General features: G+C 34.6%; 1 protein-coding gene across 1 annotated transcript in view; it reads left to right on the forward strand.

Moving 5' to 3' along the window:
- Window positions 1-20,464, forward strand: part of LRP1B (LDL receptor related protein 1B) — a 2,016,348-nt gene that overhangs the window by 1,272,649 nt on the left and 723,235 nt on the right. Inside the window, exons 22-23 of the mRNA XM_030916410.1 lie at window positions 8,584-8,784; window positions 13,458-13,703. Coding sequence (XP_030772270.1) covers window positions 8,584-8,784; window positions 13,458-13,703 — 447 coding nt within the window. The remainder of the gene's footprint in view (window positions 1-8,583; window positions 8,785-13,457; window positions 13,704-20,464) is intronic.

Genomic DNA, 20,464 nt, shown 5'->3' on the forward strand with positions numbered 1-20,464 from the left:
ACTTCTCTGTGATTACATGTTGAGTGAAAGTGAAGGAGTGCAAGAGTGGGCATAGCATGTAATATTGTTTAAGTGAAAAGAAAGTAAAAGTGTATTCTCTGTATAACAAAAACATTTCTGGAAGAATTCACAAGAAAACTATTGTCATTGTTTGTCTCTAAGTATGGGGGAATAGTGGCTAGGAAGAATGACTGTGAAGACATCATAACTTTTAGTGTGTCCTTTTTTGATTGACTACCTTTTCAAAAGCTGTGGTAGTTTGGTGCTGACTTATCTACCTTCCACTCTAGATTCCATTGGAATAAGCAACATACATTTTGAAATCAAGTTCCAGAGTAGTGTTATTAGTTAAGGACAAGTGATCTTTAGCAGAAGAATGTAACAGAACTGACTGGCAACACGTGTGGATTTAACTTTGACAGTGGCATCATACTCTGTTCTGATGTGCTGTGTAATGAAAATACTCTGTGGGCTTCTGTGAATGCCAAAACAATATTCTTGTCTATTTTTGGATTGTTTTGTTTTCTTTCCCTATTGTTGTATCAGTGAATACAGAATAAAATGATGAATTTAATCATTGTGGAAAACCAATCTGGATTATTAGAACCAAAAATATCCTATAATGGTATAGTGATTTTGTTAGAATTATACGATGGGTTCTATATGAAACATTTCTAAACACAGCCCTTTTTTTTCTTTCTGGAACTAGCCCTATGGAATAATTCTGATTATTTCTGATGAAAATAATATGGCAAGCTGTTCATTGTTTATGTGCCAGAAAACTTATAAAATATTTTGCATTTTTCTTCTTATGAGCCTCCTGTATTTTTCCTTGATTCCTCCCAGTGACATTTTTTTTTTTTTTTTTTTTTTTTTTTTTTTTGTGGTGGTTGTTTTTTTGAGACAGAGTCTCACTCTGTTGCCCAGGCTTGAGTGCAGTGGTGAGATCTCAGCTCACTGCAAGCTCTGCCTCCTGGGTTCATGCCATTCTCCTGCCTCAGCCTCATGAGTAGCTGGGACTACAGGTGTCCACCACTTCGCCCGGCTAATTTTTTGTATTTTTAGTAGAGACTGGTTTCACCATGTTAGCCAGGATGGTCTCTATCTCCTGACCTCATGAGCTGACAGTTTTAAACCTTTTGCTATATGCCTACTCTTCTTGTTTCCCTTCAGTCCTGTCTATAAAGAAGAATAAACAATGCTCCTTTTTGTCCAGGAGGGCTCTTCTTTAGATTTATGTATATATGTATGTATTTGTTTATTTAGAGACAGAGTCTTGCTCTGTTGCCCAGGTTGGGGTGCAGTAGCATGACTTCAGCTCACTGCAGCCTCCACCCCCCGCAGGTTCAAGCAATACCTGCCTCAGCCTCCTGAGTAGCTGGGATTATACGCATGCATCACCACACCCAACTACTTTTTTTTTTTTTTTTTTTTTTTTTTTTTTTTTTTAAGTAGAAGTGGGGTTTTACCATGTTGGCCAGGCTGGTCTCAAACTCCTTACCTCAAGTGATTCACCCACCTCGGCTTCCCAAAGTGCTGGGATTACAGGTGTGAGCTACCACCCCAGCCCCTTCTTTACATATTGCTCCTGTGACCTCCTAATCCTTGTGAGACGTTGGTCACTTTTCTTGCTTGGTCTTCCATTTCTTTCTCCAGACTAATTTTTCTTTCTCGATGTACCTATATTTAGTCCAATAACCTGAAAAGCATTTCTTTGATTTTATTACCTTTTCCCTGTCTTTCTTCTTCACTTCATTAAATCACCTTATGTAAGTACCTGTATGCCTTACATCTCACTAATTCCTTCACCGTTTGCAGTCTAACATCCAGTCACTTCCCTTGATAGAAATGGCTGTTTCGATGGTCACCAGGAATAATTTCTCAGTTTATGCTCTTCTGTGTTTTGAGTCCTACTCTGCCGTTCAGTATCTGCATGAGTGCAAATAAGTTACTAAACCTCTCTACATTACTGTTTTCTGATCAGTAAAATAGATAAGATAATAATAACTGGTAGAATGTACAGTGTCTAGAGCACAGTACAAGCTTAATGAATGACACTTTTCACTACTAGTACTGCACGTCGGCTTTCTTTGCCACACTTTACACTGCTGCATGTCCTCCCTTTTAATATTTTCTTATGAATTCTCATATTGGATTGTTATCTGTAGCCACATGGCATTTAGACTCCTCTTTGTATTTCACTTTCCCTTGCCCATTTTCTCTGCCTATCCCTTATATTTAATTTAAAAATATACTTGTTGAGCACATAATATGTGTCCAGCATTGCAGATATTTTTCTCTTAATTAATTTGTTTTGCTCCTTCTCATCTTTCTGCAAGATCTTCATAGCAATCTCTTCTGTCCCCAGTTTTAACTGTCACCTCTAGGACTCCAAAATTTCTGCCACTGACTTTTACTCCCTACTTCCAATCCATTTTTTCCCAGTGCAATGCTGAACATTCTACTTTCTCTTCAAAGTCAGAGATGAGTAAGAATTTCTCATTTCCGTTAGAATATTTAATCTCCTGTACACTCAGATTTAAAGCAGAAAGAACCCTTTGACACTTTGACACTTCTAACTTGAAATCATTTTCCAAGTCCTACTCCCACTGAGGTTACTTCTGCAGTATCTCCAATGTCACCCCATTCTCTACTCGCATCTCATAATCTAAGGTTAAGCTTTCATTATCTGTCTCTCAGATCTTTGTGTGGCCGACTGTGTTTTCCCCTGACAGTCGTTAGCTTCAATCCACACTACCTGCAGTTTTGGCTTTCTCTTACCTCTCAATATGTGACCTAAGCACATACTTTAAAAAAATCTTTCAATCATTCAGGTTTGCTGAATCTTGTAGACAGTCTCCATTGCTAATTCAAAAAGTGTCTCAATTTTCTTAACCATAATCAGATTAAGAAACACTTCTGAATTAGGGGCCCCAAACTGCTTCATTATTGCTTTTTGAACAGGTTCCACTCTTTCCTGCTTTTATACCTTTAGATAAGACTTTCATCTTTTGTGTGAATTTGATTAAACAAATAAGGTTGAATATTCAGCATGTAAAACTGCATATGTTCAAAATCACCCCCCAAAAATCACCCATTAAACTTATTATACATGGTTCTGTGTATATAGCTCTGAGGATAATTTGTACCTATAACTATATTATAAACAAGGTAATGTTTAGCATAAAATAAAAAGCAACTGTAAAAACTAGAATTTTATAATGAATTCACTTAGAGATGGAACGAAGATCAGCATAAGAAAGAACTGAGTCTTTTCTAATATCAATGCCCTAACACATTCCTATTGAGTAGCAGGAGTAATCACTGTGCTATTACATTTTTATTTCTTTCACCTGTTCTGTTTATTGGCTTTTGATTTTGCATGGGGTATATGTTCGAATGTTAAGACTGTACGCATAAGGCAGCTGTCTATATTAAATGCTTTTTTCTTTATGTAAAATTTTCTACCATCCTTCCAAACACTGTTCAGAAGAATAGCTTAGTAAGGTTTGTTTCTCATCCTTCCAGTCATACATATGTTCCACCTCCTTGAAAATCCGTAGCATTCTCTGATGGTTATATGGCTTTCATCTTATTCTATTTTATATGTTCAATATTAGAACATTTGTCATTACTAGAGTTATTGCTCCACAAGATCAGGAATTTGTCTTCCCCATCTTTCTACACTCTTCAGTAGCAAATCAAGCATATAATACTCAAAACAATATTTCCCAAATTGAATTGAAACCAAACACTGTTAGAGAAATAAATATGTAGGTAACACTAAAAGTTAGTAGTATAAACATTTTTTAAAAGATTAGTTCATAGACCAGTGTTCAATGAGGCATTATAATAATATAATTTCAAGTAAATCCATTTAGGCTTTCTCAAAGATTCACTTCATGTTAATATTAGTATTCTTAATATAAACTGCCAGTCATGTCACAGAACAGAAATTATCCCATTGTAGCATGTGCTGTCTTTTTATTAAACTAAAAACAAGTTAGTTTACAAAAAGATAGATCTATTTCAGAACATGGTCAAGAGTTTAACACAAAAAAGAGAAACTCTAGAAGAGAGTGTATCAATTTATTTTGGAAAACCAGCTTGTTTTCTACAATCCTAAAAACTTAAGTTTTTCTATACCTGTTGACTTTGTGGTTGTGTTTAACCAAATTTCTGGGTTTGGGGGATTATTTTTTTTTAAATATTGCTGCTGCTGTTGTTGTTGTTACCAATCCATTCTTATTTTCTTTTCTCAAAGGACAAAACCACAGTTACCAAAATAAAGTCTTTGACATGTAGTTATCAAGTTGAAAACATCGTTATAAATAAATAAGAAAATATTTTGTAGAGCTGAACTTCATACTAATTATCTAATATGGTTTTCAGCATCTTCCAAAAATGAATTAGTAAACACAGTGATTTACTTGGTTACTTGAATTACTCATGCACGTTTAAAAAACGTTGAAGATTTTTGGATATTCTATCTATTGGATACGTATTTCTATATTATGTTTTACTATTATTAATAACTAGTTATTTCTTATATATAAGGAAGGGAGCTTAAGCAAAGAAATCTGTGATGTTTGTTCATTCAAGATTTTATTTCCAACGACTTGATTAGGTACTTGATTAGGTAAGGATTTATCTTGATACGAATCAGGTAAAAATCAATATGTTTAAAGTATTTTCACTGAGGCCATTTGCTTTTAGGTTTTACCTAATTCATGTTCATGAGTTAGAAATTCATTCAACTTATCATACCTGGTTCGCCTTCTTGTCTACTTTTTGGTAAGAACTAAAACCAAACATAAACAGAGAGAAGCAATTAAGCTTCAAACCGCCCCTGAAAAATCAATAGGAAGAGGGGGGCTGTTTAAGCTTGTACAATTCATTTAAAGTATGTATTCATATTTATTCATATCTCTGGTGACATTATTTGTTTTAAAGTTTTACAGTCATCTGAATATTATTTTTGTTTACCTTTTCTAAGCATCATTTATATCAGGGATGGCAAATAGCTTTACTGCTATTCTTACTCTAAAAGATTGATAGTGATTTATAGATGTATCTGTTGAAACAATTCTAAGGTCATTTTGGAGTCAGTGGTTGGGAATGCCATCATGGATTGGTGATGTGTCGGGGGGAAAAAACATCATCAACAACAACAAAAAAACCCCAAAGGAACTTGCATTTTGATAAACCAAACTAAAAATGGGAATTTGTATATTCTTGAATTCAAACTCTTGCAAATGACTTCATACAATTTAATGCTTAAGTATAGAATGTAATATTTTCGACTGATGTATTATGCATTGATCTTTTCTTTCTAACTAGGTTATAAGCCCCTTGGTGACAGGGATCAGGCTTTATGCTTTCTTATATTTCTGAAAGCCCTTAGGAAAGGGTGAGGCACAGAGTAACTTCAACATATAATTTTTACGAGAAGGCTGTTGAATCAGGCTTAATTGCATATGTGTGTACATAATCATTTTTTTAAAGGAGCCAATATATTTTGGAAAAGTTACACAAGTATATGATAGAAGAAAAATAAAGCAGCGTAAGAGTGTTCCATGAAAAGTTCATCTCCCTCCTACAATGGGTTTCCAGTAACTAATTATTTCCAGAGGCAACCAATTTAAACTATTTCTTGTGTAGCCCTCCAGAAAGAATTCAAATGCAGACAAGTCTATCCATGTACTTAAAGTGATAAATGTATGGAAATATAGTCATAGATATTGATAAATAGCTAGCTCCCTTTCAACACATCAGAAAGTCTATATACACTGAGTTCTATGCCTTTTAAAATTAATTAACTTTGAAAATTAGTTTTCATTTACTTATGTAGATTGACACATTCTTCTTCATTCAAGCATATACCTTTTATGTATGGATGCATTGTAATTGATGTCACCAGGCTTGCAGTAATTATTTAAATTGTTACTTTCCTTTCCCTAGTATATACAAAACAGCAGTAGATATCCTAGCATTTTTATGCATTTGTGCAAATATATTTATGAAAACATTTTCTAAAATTAGAATTACTGTGGTGATGAGTTGACAGATGTTTCATTTGCTGGATTTCTTGACATTGCCCCGGAGAGAGATTATCACAATTTTCAACATTTGTGCTGCTTTTTACATCCTTGTCAGATCTAGTTTTACATTATCCAACTTTTTGATATTGATCTAATAGAGTAGGAAGGATGTCAACTGGTTATTTTAGTTTACCTTTTTTAATTGAAAGGGATATTGAATATCTTATGTTTGTGAACCGTTACTATTTCTTTATGAATCTTGCGGTTGGGTTGATTGTTATCTTATTGATTGAAAAGAACTCTTGTATGTTTAAAAAATATGCTTTTTGTCATATAATGAAATATTTTTAAAAATAGGATGAAATATTTTTTCTGGCTTATTGACTGTCCACTGACTTTGTCTATGGAGTTTATTGTTGCAGTATGGAATAAAATATGTTTATAAAATTCAGCTTAACGTTTGTATTTTTATCCTTATTTTAAAATGATTACCTCTTTGATATATCGAGAATATATTTTAGCATAAGAAGCCAAGTAGAGATTCAGCTTTATTTTTTATCCTCCAGATTGGCTAATGAGGTGATACTGCATCATTAATTTTGTTCTCTGCTATTTAAATTGCCAACTTTTTCATATATAAAAGCCATATGCATAGATAGACCTATTTCTAATGTCTCTGTGCTCTTTAATTATTAATATCTTTATTGATATTCATTTGCAAAAAGTATTTTAACTACTATTACCTTAAACTACTTCTAAATAGTTGGAATATATACAGTTTCTACTCATTACGATTCCTCTTTTTTTTTTGGGTAAGATTCTGAATGATTTTTCTAGTTTTATTTTTTAATTTAAGCTTGGAGGGTTTCATTAATATGGTTACTATTTTGAAAGAATTGTTTAAATTAAGAGAAAATTAGTATCTTTACTAATCCAAGGCCAAATAATATCTTTATTCAAGGCTTTTTATCAGATTCTTTGTAGAATTTTGGATTTGTATAAATGTTATATAGTTCTTGTACATTTTAACTCAAAATACATTTTTATGATAAAAATTTAATTGACCTTTTCTTCTAGTATATGCTCTCTCTATATATGAAATATATTTTTCTGTTATTTTTGAAACTAGCTACCTATTTTTTTGAATTCTTAGTTTATTTAATTTTAATTGATTTTATAATTATATGGTTATACTAACATGTAATGACACTCTTTTCTAATGTTATACCTCATTTCTAATATTATACCTCATTTCTTTCTATTACCTAATTGTGCTAGGTAGTATTTACAGAACAACATTATTGGTTTTATTTATGATGTTAGTATAAAAGTTTATAATGTTTCTCCATTTATATCAAATCTAGTGAAGTATCTGTCAATTTTTATTTTAAGAGTATTTTTATCAATGATGAATATCTTCAAATGTATTTTAGTTATGGAACTGATTATATTTTGTATTTGACATAGTAATGTGAGTAATTATTAATATATTTTTATAAATAAAACATTTTTGCATATATATTTTAATTATTTTAAAATTTGTTTGCCTGTAAGACTTAAGAAGACATTTAAATACATAATGGCTTTTGGATATATACAATGTAATATTTTCCATTTCCCTTGTATTTGCCCCACTTATTTTTATAAGATGCCAGTATGTAGTCAGTCAATAACTAGTATTATCTTTAGGTATATTTAAAAAATTTATATTGCACCTGAACATTGCATAATCTAGAAAAGATAATTAATAAGAAGTCAATAAAAGACAACTTCAAAAGGAGGAATAATTTGCAGTGAAACATTTACATAGACAACAATGCCAGGCACGGTGGCTCATGCCTGTAACCCCGGTACTTTGGGAGGTCGAAGTGGTGGATCACCTGAGGTCAGGAGTTTGAGACCAGCCTGACCAACATGGTAAAACCCCATCTCGACTAAAAATACAAAATTAGTCAGGCATAGTGGCACATGCCTGTAATTCCAGCTACTTGGGAGGCCAAGGCAGGAGAATTGCTGGAACCCAGGAGGCAGAGGTTGCAGTGAATGGAGATGGCACCATTGCACTCTAGCCTGGGCAACAAGAGCAAAACTCCATCACAAAACAAAACAAAACAAAACAAAACAAAAAAACAGTAACAATGAACCTTGATCTCTTTGTGTTTCACACTGTTACTGTTGAATCATGCTGGTTAAACAATAATTATTTTCTTTTTTTCTTCTAAAAACAATAAAAAATGTTATAAATTCTGTCTATATATATATATATATATATATATATACATATATATATTAAATAGAGCAGAGCAATGACTTGAAACTAAAGAAAATATCAAAGCTCAAACACTGAGAGCACTTTAAGACCAGGAGAAGAAATATTCAGATGCCGTCATGAAAATAAACTGTCAAATAATAAGCAAATAGATTTTGTTTTCTTTTGCTGAAGACAACTAATTCTGCTGGTGACTGAAGACAATAATGGCCGCTCATTATCATAATGACCTAATCACAAAAATCAAACAGATGCTATTTCTGTTTTCTTAAGGGAGGTGCATCAACAAAGCATGGGTGTGTGATGGAGACATTGATTGTGAAGATCAGTCAGATGAAGATGACTGTGACAGTTTCTTGTGTGGACCACCCAAATATCCTTGTGCTAATGATACCTCAGTCTGCCTGCAGCCAGAGAAACTCTGCAATGGGAAAAAGGATTGTCCTGATGGCTCTGATGAAGGCGATCTCTGTGGTACTGCATGTTTAATTGCACTGGCTTCTCCATGAAAACTACAAATTTTTAGTTCACTTGCTGTTACTTAATATAGTAGCATTCATTTCTTTCATTCCCTTTAAATGTAGCTTTTAGCACTGAACCTTATCTACATTTTTCAGACACTCTAAAGCTGCAGTAAAAGTCTTAAATGTGATCAGAAATTTCTGAAAATAAGACAGGAAAAGCTAGCCTATATTGAAGTCACTTAATTGAAGAGCTGTATTCATCATTTGGATCTCTGGATGGCCAATGATGTTCCCCTAGTTGAACTGATTATTTGTTAAGTGAGTCACTCAGAACAAGGAAAACTTGTTATTCCTCATCTGTGGGATAGAGCTCACCACCACCCTACATATTTTGATAAGCCTTCTAATCATTACAATAGAAACTGATTTTTAGGAAGGGGAAGAGACTGGGTAATAAAACCAATTGAATATGACCCAATTTAATATAATTTTCCTGCAAGTTTTTAGTCTTCATACAACAGCTTTCTTTAGTATGCCTTATCTAGTTAAAATGATTTCAATGAGCTTTGAAATCACGTTGACTAGCAATCTTTCTTACCAACCAGCACATACAAAAGAAAATTACATTTCCTTCTCTTTCGGGAGATCAGAGATTTAGTAAAGGGATTTTTTAAAAGTGTTTTCTAGATAATACTGAAGGTGACATCAATAGATAATGAAGAACAGTTTACAGAATGATAAGAACAGTAATGAGATGACTTGAGGCTGTGAGGAAATGACTTTAGGAAATATTGAAGCTGACTGATTGAAAGTAGGAAAGACAACTACATTGAAGCCTAAAGTTATATTTTGACCTCAAATTAGCATTAATAGCATACTGAATGATATAAAAAAGGATGATTTTTTAACATATGTGGGAAAATGTCTTTTTTTAAGTCATGATTTTATAAAATAACCTTGAAACAGTGAATGCAACAGTCTTCATTCGATTTGGCTAAAATTATACAAAAAAATTCAGCCAAGGGAAAAAAAAAAAAAAAACAAAAACTAAAATTGCGCAACAAAATTTATAAATAAAAGATGACAAACTTCATTTTTCTGTATTCATTTCTTTCTTGCCCAGCTCATTCTTTGTAGTGGTTGGTGAGAGGTTTGCTCATGAAGGTTGTAAATACAATTCTAAAAGAAATTATCAATACTCTTAAAAGAAAATAGAATGTAATTATGGAAAAACTAGACTTCAACAAGCTTAAATTCTTTTCTTCAATTAAGTCATTTGAGTAGGTGACTTAATTTCTTAAAATCTTGATTTTCTTATAATTAAAATAGAGACAATGGTTATCTATCAGGTAATCATGGTAATAATGCCTGATGCCCTACAGTTATTGAAAGAAAAATATTAGTACTTTTCTACCTTTTCCTCATCCTTCAAGTTAAAGAAATAAAAGGCAAAACACAGAAAGTACATGCATTGAGAAAAATGAAGATAATGATAAGAAAACCCAACCTTATTTTCCTATTCTTCACTTTCCAAATTAGGAAAGTAAAAGAGTAATGAGGGAATTTCCTCTTAATTCATTTCTTTGTCTACTTCAGAATTGAAAACACTTCTTATCTAGCCATATGGTCATTACTTCAAGAGCTTTGCCCAAACATTTCAAAAGATTATAGTGACTGAAATAGATTATAAGGAGGAATCTGGTGTGGAAGTACCAGAGGAGGTAAAAAGACAATTTTATCATGATTGCAGCATTGTGTCATATTGAACTACACACCCCACTCTTTCAGAGGTGAAGTCATGAAGAGTTAGAACAATGAAAACAGAAAGCAAATACTGGCCAAAAGATTAAACTGCCTTTTCCATGATTATATGCAATGTATATAAGGAAAAGGAGAACCCAAGAATGTAAATCTTCTAATTCTAGTGAACAGATTTTTTTTTTTAGGGAAATTTTTAAATACTTTCAAAAGAAAAAAGGATTTGCACTTAAGAAACAGATGAAAATAGACTTTAATTACTCTAAAATGGAGTTATATTGATCCTTGTTATAATAATATATCAAAGATAAAGCCAGATGCTAACTAGTAAAACAGTAAGTAAATATTTTATTCGTTAGTAACTCTTGTGATAGAGAGTCCACTGTGAACTGAGCTCAACTTCATAAAGACTGGAAACTTTTTGAAGGCTGGGGTGTGCTAAGGAAAAGGCACTAAGGGAGTTAAGGGGGCTGCGCCACAAGATTACGCCCCCTGGGTTTGATAATTGGTGCTTAACTGGAGGGGAAAACAGACTTCTCTCATCTTTGTGACAAGAGGCAGTGGCAGCGAGTGAGAGTAAGACACCCACTGGGCTGGGAGGGAGAATGAGAGGCAGAGTTACCTTCTCAGGTGTTTGCACTTCAAAAAGAAAGCTCTCGGCTCCTTAGAAGGCAGTGCTGGGTAGTAGAAGATTTACATCTCAAAAAGGCACAGAAAGGATTTATAATTGCAAGCTTTCTAAAGCAACTGCTCTAAGAGGAGGTCCAGGACATATTGGCCTATTACAATGAGCTTTCTCAGGCAGACAATTTAATGTGGGGGCTGGGGTCATTCCAGGGACATAAATTTAAACTGTTGGACAATATGCTAGTGATTGTTCAAGTCTCTTAGTATGTATTTTGGCCCAGGGGCATGGGGGTGAGGTGCGGTGGAGGTGAGGGCAGCAGGATGAAATCGTTTGTGCTGAGAGTCTGCAGTTTTTATTGGCCAAGGCTGAGGTCTAGCCAAGAAGAGGACTTAGAGGATCCTGACTAGTGTTTGGTCAAGGAATCTTTGTCAGGTAATAAAAAAATTTAAAAGAAATTGCAGGATTCATGACAGGTTTAGGGCTAAGTAAGAATTAACAGGTTCTAATTATGCAAATATTGGTGTTAAATTTATCCATTCAATTTCAGATTTCAATGTGAATTTCATTTAACCTAAAATCTATGACTTCATTCCACAGATAGTAATAGAAAGAGACACTTTGGTACTGAGAAAACAGTGACATTTGAAATAAGCTAAAAGCATTGTAACATTTTTTTTTTTTTTTTTTTTTTACTTCCTGGGCACAATGACATTTCTTTACAGTTATTTTCTGGGAAAAGAATGTCAATTGAACTAAAATGGGGCAAATACTTTGAAATGACTGCTGTTTTGAAATGCTTATGATTATGGGTGAGAAACATATTTGGAGGAACCAAGAGCCCAACCTGTTTTTTTTCTTCAAAATAATATGAAACTTGAATTGTTAGAGAAAATAGTTAATACAATCATTTTCCTTTTCTTATTACTGTAGCTTTATTGATGGTGACAAATTATATGAAGAAGAGTTGACTCATACAGAGCTTTTAAAATGTAGATATGTTTTTAAAAGCCTTACATTTCAGGCCAATTTTTGTACTGGATACATTTTCATAGACAATCAGAAATATTTGCATTATATAAATATTACTGCAATTTACCAATTATTAGACAATAGTCTTTTTAGCACATCTCAAAACATACACAATTAAATAGGGTTTGAAATCCACTTGAAAATATTTTTAAAGCCAAGAAAGACAAAGCTTCTTTCAGCCATATTACTATGTACCTAATGGTACACAGTGGTAGGTAATGGTGTGGTTTCAAAGACAGTTATCTGTCATTTTCTTCAAGGTTATAAGAGTGTCATATTGAAATTTTCTCAAATAGACAATTCTGACTAATGTGTGCTTTTATACAATTTTTCTACTTTAAAAAGTTCATCAAATATTTTTAACTCGTTACTCAATGTTCAGTATACACTGGTAAACAGAAGAGAGATTTTCTGTACCCTCATGGAGCTTACAATCTGGTGATGAAGTAGAATAATAAATAAATATATTTAAAGGACAGCTGTATGTTTAAATGCTGTTTAAAAAGCTAATCTTTTTTACAAACTAATCATATTATCTATATAATCAATTGTATTTTCTGTGTAATCAATACTGTTGCTCATTATTTCAGCCAAAATACCAGGACAACTTTTTTTTTCTTTTTAGTGTTTTGCTTATGATGTTTCCATGGCATCATTGAATGAATCCTACTAACCAATATATGGGGCACAACATACAATTCACTTAACTTAAAAATAAATGCCCACAGCCAGTAAAGGATAAAAAGTAATCCGTTCTACATTATAACTCCAAAATAGACTGTACAAGTGTTGCAAAAGATACATAGACATTATGTATATGTATTCATATATGTGTATATGGATATACTTGTTAATTTATTAACATCAAGATATGTCTAATATTCAGATAATCATGGTATGTACATCTTTTTTGGAAGACCTCTACAAATGATTTTGCACAGCTGCTAAAAGGCTCAGCATAATCTTTCCAGTCATGATAGAAACACTGAGCTCACTTTACATCTGTGGGGTAAAGCAAACTATACTCCCAAGTTTTATAGAAATGAAAATCTTCCCTTTACAATTCCTATCATATAGAATTAAATTTGGCCTTTGGATGAATTCTATCATCATTTCTATAACAATCCCTGAAGAAAAAATAAGCCAAAGTGGGCTTTCTTATCTTCATTTGTAGTATCCTGGCTAATTGTAGGCTTAGAGAATTGAGTTCAATGATTAGTATTTAACTGAGGAAAGCAATTGATAAGACCTATAATCTGTCCCTCTAGATGAATGTTCGCTGAACAATGGAGGCTGTAGCAACCACTGTTCAGTTGTTCCTGGAAGAGGAATTGTCTGTTCCTGCCCTGAAGGACTTCAACTGAACAAAGACAATAAAACATGTGAAATTGTGGATTACTGTAGCAACCATCTAAAGTGCAGCCAAGTGTGTGAGCAGCACAAGCACACAGTTAAGTGCTCATGTTATGAAGGTTGGAAGCTGGATGTAGATGGTGAAAGTTGTACAAGTGTTGGTAAGTAACTATTTTGTGTGTGTTGCTATATTTAAGAATACATCTTGGAAAAACCAAACCCCAAAACTGCTTCAGAAAATTAATAAAAGGATTCAACCCATTTTAGATAAAGCATTTAACTATAATGTGTTATTTTAGACCTACTATAAAATTTCTGGAGAGAAAATATAATAATCCTTACTTTTGCAATCCATTGAACTGTTACCATCAGATTATGTTTTTCCTGAAACATTGATTTTATTATCGTATCCCAGATGGGCTTTTTTTTGTATATGCAAAAGCATTTGCTTTGTTTCTCTGTGTATGCTTTTTTAGGGAGTCCTACCCCACATTCCCTGTTGTTATTTCTACTGCCCTTGAAAACAATTTCTTGCTCTGGTTGTGTTTATCTTCTAACAGCTTATTTAAAACATTCCGCAGATTCTCTGGGTGGTTTTTCACAGTGGGAAAGGCAAACAAAGGCTTTAGATTAGGAAATTCAAACTCTAATTGTATAACTTATATTCATTCTGTATGTGACCCTAGGCAGGTTACATAATACTTTTGAGCCTCAATTTTCTCATTTTTCAAGTAACATTGCCCATTTATAACCATTTCCTGCTTATAGCATGTTGTAAGAATAGCATGAAAGACTTGTTACTGTGCCACACACCCATAGGGTGTTTAAAGAAGTATCGCTTTCCATCCACTTTTCTAGATTCTTAGTCTGAGTCCACAGGAAACTTAGAAGTCCATGGATAAAATTGAAGAGATTCAGGAACTTTATTTGGGAAAATATTATAGCATTATTTTAACTTCTAACTGAAAGTTATTCTTTCCATTGTGAATGTATGCCACAGACCACCGAAGTCATTAGCAGCAACTATGAATTTGCTGATAGAAGTAATAGACATATTCATATCCCATTGTAGTTGCTGCACATATCTCAAAATATCACTTATGTTCAGGCTTTGCAACCCACTACTAATTCAATAGTGGGACTCCTTGGACCCACTGCTGGATCTTATTATTGAATACACTAATTAAATCCTCTCTGTGGGGGAATATCTCCTCAACTTCTGAGATAAAAAGGAATTAGAATAAGAATTACTCTATCAAATGAAGTTTGAATTTCATGACATCAAAATAAATATATAAGTAAAAAAATACATTTATTATTCAAACATTACTTAATTTCAATAACTGCATTTCAATGTTTTCTCATCTATACTTTTAAAAAAGCTTTATTCTTACTGTTTTGCACTTCTAAAAACTTTCTAGTATTTGCTGGCACAACAGGGTGACTATAGTAAAAAATAACTTAATTGTACATTTTAAAATAACTAAGAGTATAATTGGATTGTTTGTAACACAAGGATAAATGCTTGAGGTGATGGGTACCCTATTTACCCTGTGTGATTATCATGCATTGCATGCCTGTATCAAAATATTTCATGTAACTTGTCATAGGTAGTGACTAACTGGGGCCATTGGCACAGGGGGTAAAGGAATTTATGAAGACAGTTGTAGGTAAAGAAAGGCAAATTTATTAGAGAAAGCATGAAAATACATTGCAAGGTTGCAACAGGCAGCACAGCAGAGACAGAGCTGTCTGCAAAGAGGCAGGGACTGGAAGGACATTTTATATGGTGGTGCTGGAGGGAGCTACTTGTGGAATGAGGTCATTGTGGCCACAGGACAAGGAGGTCATTGTTTATGATGAGATTAGCCACCTATCCGAAAGACTGTTCATTGTTCTTCCCCACTTGGAGCCCTCCCCAACGTGGAGCCCCTTCCATATTGTTGCTTTCTTATCTATCAGGCCTCCACCTAACCTAGAAATATACTACTATAACACCTACTATGTACTCACAAAAATAAAAATTAAAAAAATGATTAAAAAACACAACCTTCTGCAGAGTCCACATGCTTCATCAGACTGCTAAGAACCCATACATTATGAACCTCTGTTCATTTTGTTTCTTCCACTTAGACTGTACCTTTTATTATTATTATTATTATTATTATTATTATTATTATTATTATACTTTAAGTTCTAGGGTACATGTGCACAATGTGCAGGTTTGTTACATATGTATACTTGTGCCATGTTGGTGTGCTGCACCCATCAACTCGTCAGCACCCATCAACTCGTCATTTACATCAGGTGTAACTCCCAGTGCAATCTCTCCCCCCTCCCCCCTCCCCGTGATAGGCCCCGGTGTGTGATGTTCCCCTTCCCGAGTCCAAGTTATCTCATTGTTCAGTTCCCACCTATGAGTGAGAACATGCAGTGTTTGGTTTTCTGTTCTTGCGGTAGTTTGCTGAGAATGATGGTTTCCAGCTGCATCCATGTCCCTACAAAGGACACAAGCTCATCCTTTTTTATGGCCTCATAGTATTCCATGGTGTATATGTGCCACATTTTCTTAATCCAGTCTGTCACAGATGGACATTTGGGTTGATTCCAAGTCTTTGCTATTGTGAATAGTGCTGCAATAAACATACATGTGCATGTGTCTTTATAGCAGCATCATTTATAATCCTTTGGGTATATCCCCACTAATGGGATGGCTGGGTCAAATGGTATTTCTAGTTCTAGATCCTTGAGGAATCGCCACACTGTCTTCCACAATGCTTGAACTAGTTTACAATCCCACCAACAGTGTAAAAGTGTTCCTATTTCTCCACATCCTCTCCAGCACCTGTTGTTTCCTGATTTTTTAATGATTGCCGTTCTAACTGGTGTGAGATGGTATCTCATTGTGGTTTTGATTTGCATTTCTCTGATGGCCAGTGATGATGAGCATTTTTTCATGTGTCTGTTGGCTGTATAAATGTCTTCTTTTGAGAAATGTCTGTTCATATCCTTTGCCCACTTTTTGATGGGGTTGTTTGTTTTTTTCTTGTAAATTTGTTTAAGTTCTTTGTAGATTCTGGATATTAGCCCTTTGTCAGATGAGTAGATTGCAAAAATTTTCTCCCATTCTGTAGGTTGCCTGTTCACTCTGATGGTAGTTTCTTTTGCTGTGCAGAAGCTCTTTAGTTTAATTAGATCCCATTTGTCAATTTTGGCTTTTGCTGCCGTTGCTTTTGGTGTTTTAGACATGAAGTCCTTGCCCATGCCTATGTCCTGAATGGTACTACCTAGGTTTTCTTCTAGGGTTTTTATGGTTTTAGTTCGAACATTTAAGTCTCTAATCCATCTTGAATTAATTTTCATATAAGGAGTAAGAAAAGGATCCAGTTTCAGCTTTCTGTTTATGGCTAGCCAATTTTCCCAGCACCATTTATTAAATAGGGAATCCTTTCCCCATTTCTTGTTTCTCTCAGGTTTGTCAAAGATCAGATGGCTATAGTAGATGTGTGGTATTATTTCTGAGGACTCTGTTCTGTTCCATTGGTCTATATCTCTGTTTTGGTACCAGTACCATGCTGTTTTGGTTACTGTAGCCTTGTAGTATATTTTGAAGTCAGGTAGCGTGATGCCTCCAGCTTTGTTCTTTTGACTTAGGATTGTCTTTTCAATGCGGGCTCTTTTTTGGTTCCATATGAACTTTAAAGCAGTTTTTTTCCAATTCTGTGAAGAAACTCATTGGTAGCTTGATGGGGATGGCATTGAATCTATAAATAACCTTGGGGAGTATGGCCATTTTCACGATATTGATTCTTCCTATCCATGAGCATGGTATGTTCTTCCATTTGTTTGTGTCCTCTTTGATTTCACTGAGCAGTGGTTTGTAGTTCCCCTTGAAGAGGTCCTTTACATCCCTTGTAAGTTGGATTCCTAGGTATTTTATTCTCTTTGAAGCAATTGTGAATGTAAGTTCATTCATGATTTGGCTCTGTGTTTGTCTATTACTGGTGTATAAGAATGCTTGTGATTTTTCCACATTAATTTTGTATCCTGAGACTTTGCTGAAATTGCTTATCAGCTTAAGGAGATTTCGGTCTGAGACAATGGGGTTTTCTAAATATACAATCATGTCATCTGCAAACAGGGACAATTTGACTTCTTCTTTTCCTAACTGAATACCCTTGATTTCTTTCTCTTGCCTGATTGCCCTAGCCAGAACTTCCAACACTATGTTGAATAGGAGTGGTGAGAGAGGGCATCCCTGTCTTGGCCAGTTTTCAAAGGGAATTTTTCCAGTTTTTGCCCATTCAGTATGATATTGGCTGTGGGTTTGTCATAAATAGCTCTTATGATTTTGAGGTACGTTCCATCAATACTGAAATTCTTGAGTGTTTTTAGCATGAAGGGCTGTTGAATTTTGTCAGAGGCATTTTCTGCATCTATTGAGATAATCATGTGATACTTGTCTTTGGTTCTGTTTATATGCTGGATTACGTTTATTGATTTGTGAATGTTGAACCAGCCTTGCATCCCAGGGATGAAGCCCACTTGATAATGGTGGATAAGCTTTTTGATGTGCTGCTGAATCTGGTTTGCCAGTATTTTATTGAGGATTTTTGCATCGATGTTCATCAGGGATATTGGTCTAAAATTCTCTTTTTTTGTTGTGTCTCTGCCAGGCTTTGGTATCAGGATGATGTTGGCCTCATAAAATGAGTTAGGGAGGATTCCCTCTTTTTCTATTGATTGGAATAGTTTCAGAAGGAATGGTACCAGCTCCTCCTTGTACCTCTGGTAGAATTCAGCTGTGAATCCATCTGGTCCTGGACTTTTTTTGGTTGGTACGCTATTAATTATTGCCTCAATTTCAGAACCTGCTATTGATCTATTCAGGGATTCAACTTCTTCCTGGTTTAGTCTTGGGAGAGTGTAAGTGTCCAGGAAATTATCCATTTCTTCTAGATTTTCTAGTTGATTTGCGTAGAGGTGTTTATAGTATTCTCCGATGGTAGTTTGTATTTCTGTGGGGTCGGTGGTGATATCCCCTTTATCATTTTTTATTGCATCTATTTGATTCCTCTCTCTTTTCTTCTTTATTAGTCTTGCTAGCAGTCTATCAATTTTGTTGATCTTTTCAAAAAACCAACTCCTGGATTCATTGATTTTTTGGAGGGGTTTTTGTGTCTCTATCTCCTTCAGTTCTGCTCTGATCTTAGTTATTTCTTGCCTTCTGCTACCTTTTGAATGTGTTTGCTCTTCTCTAGTTCTTTTAATTGTGATGTTAGACTGTCCATTTTAGATCTTTCCTGCTTTCTCTTGTGGGCATTTAGTGCTATAAATTTCCCTCTACACACTGCTTTAAATGTGTCCCAGAGATTCTGGTATGTTGTATCTTTGTTCTCATTGGTTTCAAAGAACATCTTTATTTCTGCCTTCATTTCATTATGTACCCAGTAGTCATTCAGGAGCAGGTTGTTCAGTTTCCATGTAGTTGAGCGGTTTTGATTGAGTTTCTTAGTTCTGAGTTCTAGTTTGATTGCACTGTGGTCTGAGAGTTTGTTATAATTTCTGTTCTTGTACATTTGCTGAGGAGTGCTTTCCTTCCAATTATGTGGTCAATTTTGGAATAAGTGTGATGTGGTGCTGAGAAGAATGTATACTCTGTTGATTTGGGGTGGAGAGTTCTATAGATGTCTATTAGGTCTGCTTGCTGCAAACCTGAGTTCAATTCCTGGATATCCTTGTTAACTTTCTGTCTCGTTGATCTGTCTAATGTTGACAGTGGGGTGTTAAAGTCTCCCATTATTATTGTATGGGAGTCTAAGTCTCTTTGTAAGTCTCTAAGGACTTGCTTTATGAATCTGGGTGCTCCTGTATTGGGTGCATATATATTTAGGATCCTGTTGAATTGATCCCTTTGCCATTATGTCATGGCCTTCTTTGTCTCTTTTGATCTTTGATGGTTTAAAGTCTCTTTTATCAGAGACTAGTATTGCAACCCCTGCTTTTTTTTGTTCTCCATTTGCTTGGTAGATCTTCCTCCATCCCTTTATTTTGAGCCTATGTATGTCTCTGCATGTGAGATGGGTCTCCTGAATATAGCAGACTGATGGGTCTTGACTCTTTATCCAGTTTGCCAGTCTGTGTCTTTTAATTGGACAATTTAGTCAATTTATATTTAAGGTTAAAATTGTTATGTGTGAACTTGATGCAGCCATTATGATATTAACCAGTTATTTTGCTCATTAGTTGATGCAGTTTCTTCCTAGCCTCGATGGTCTTTACATTTTGGCATGTTTTTGCAATGGCTGGTAGTGGTTGTTCCTTTCCATGTTTAGGGCTTCCTTCAGGGTCTCTTGTAAGGCAGGCCTGGTGGTGACAAAATCTCTAAGCATTTGCTTATCTGTAAAGGATTTTATTTCTCCTTCACTTATGAAACTTAGTTTGGCCGGATATGAAATTCTGGGTTTAAAATTCTTTTCTTTAAGAATGTTGAATATTGGCCCCCACTCTCTTCTGGCTTGGAGAGTTTCTGCGGAGAGATCTGCTGTTAGTCTGATGGGCTTCCCTTTGTGGGCAACCCGACCTTTCTCTCTGGCTGCCCTTAAGATTCTTTCCTTCATTTCAACTTTGGTGAATCTGGCAATTATGTGTCTTGGAGTTGATCTTCTCGAGGAGTATCTTTGTGGTGTTCTCTGTATTTCCTGAATTTGAATGTTGGCCTGCCCTACTAGGTTGGGGAAGTTCTCCTGGATGATATCCTGAAGAGTGTTTTCCAACTTGGTTCCATTTTCCCCCTCACTTTCAGGCACCCCAATCAGACGTAGATTTGGTCTTTTTACATAATCCCGTACTTCTTGCAGGCTTTGTTCGTTTCTTTTTCTTCCTTTTTCTTTTGGTTTCTCTTCTCGCTTCATTTCATTCA

This window comes from Rhinopithecus roxellana, chromosome 14 (assembly GCF_007565055.1).
Source record: "Rhinopithecus roxellana isolate Shanxi Qingling chromosome 14, ASM756505v1, whole genome shotgun sequence".
NCBI lineage: Eukaryota > Metazoa > Chordata > Mammalia > Primates > Cercopithecidae > Rhinopithecus > Rhinopithecus roxellana.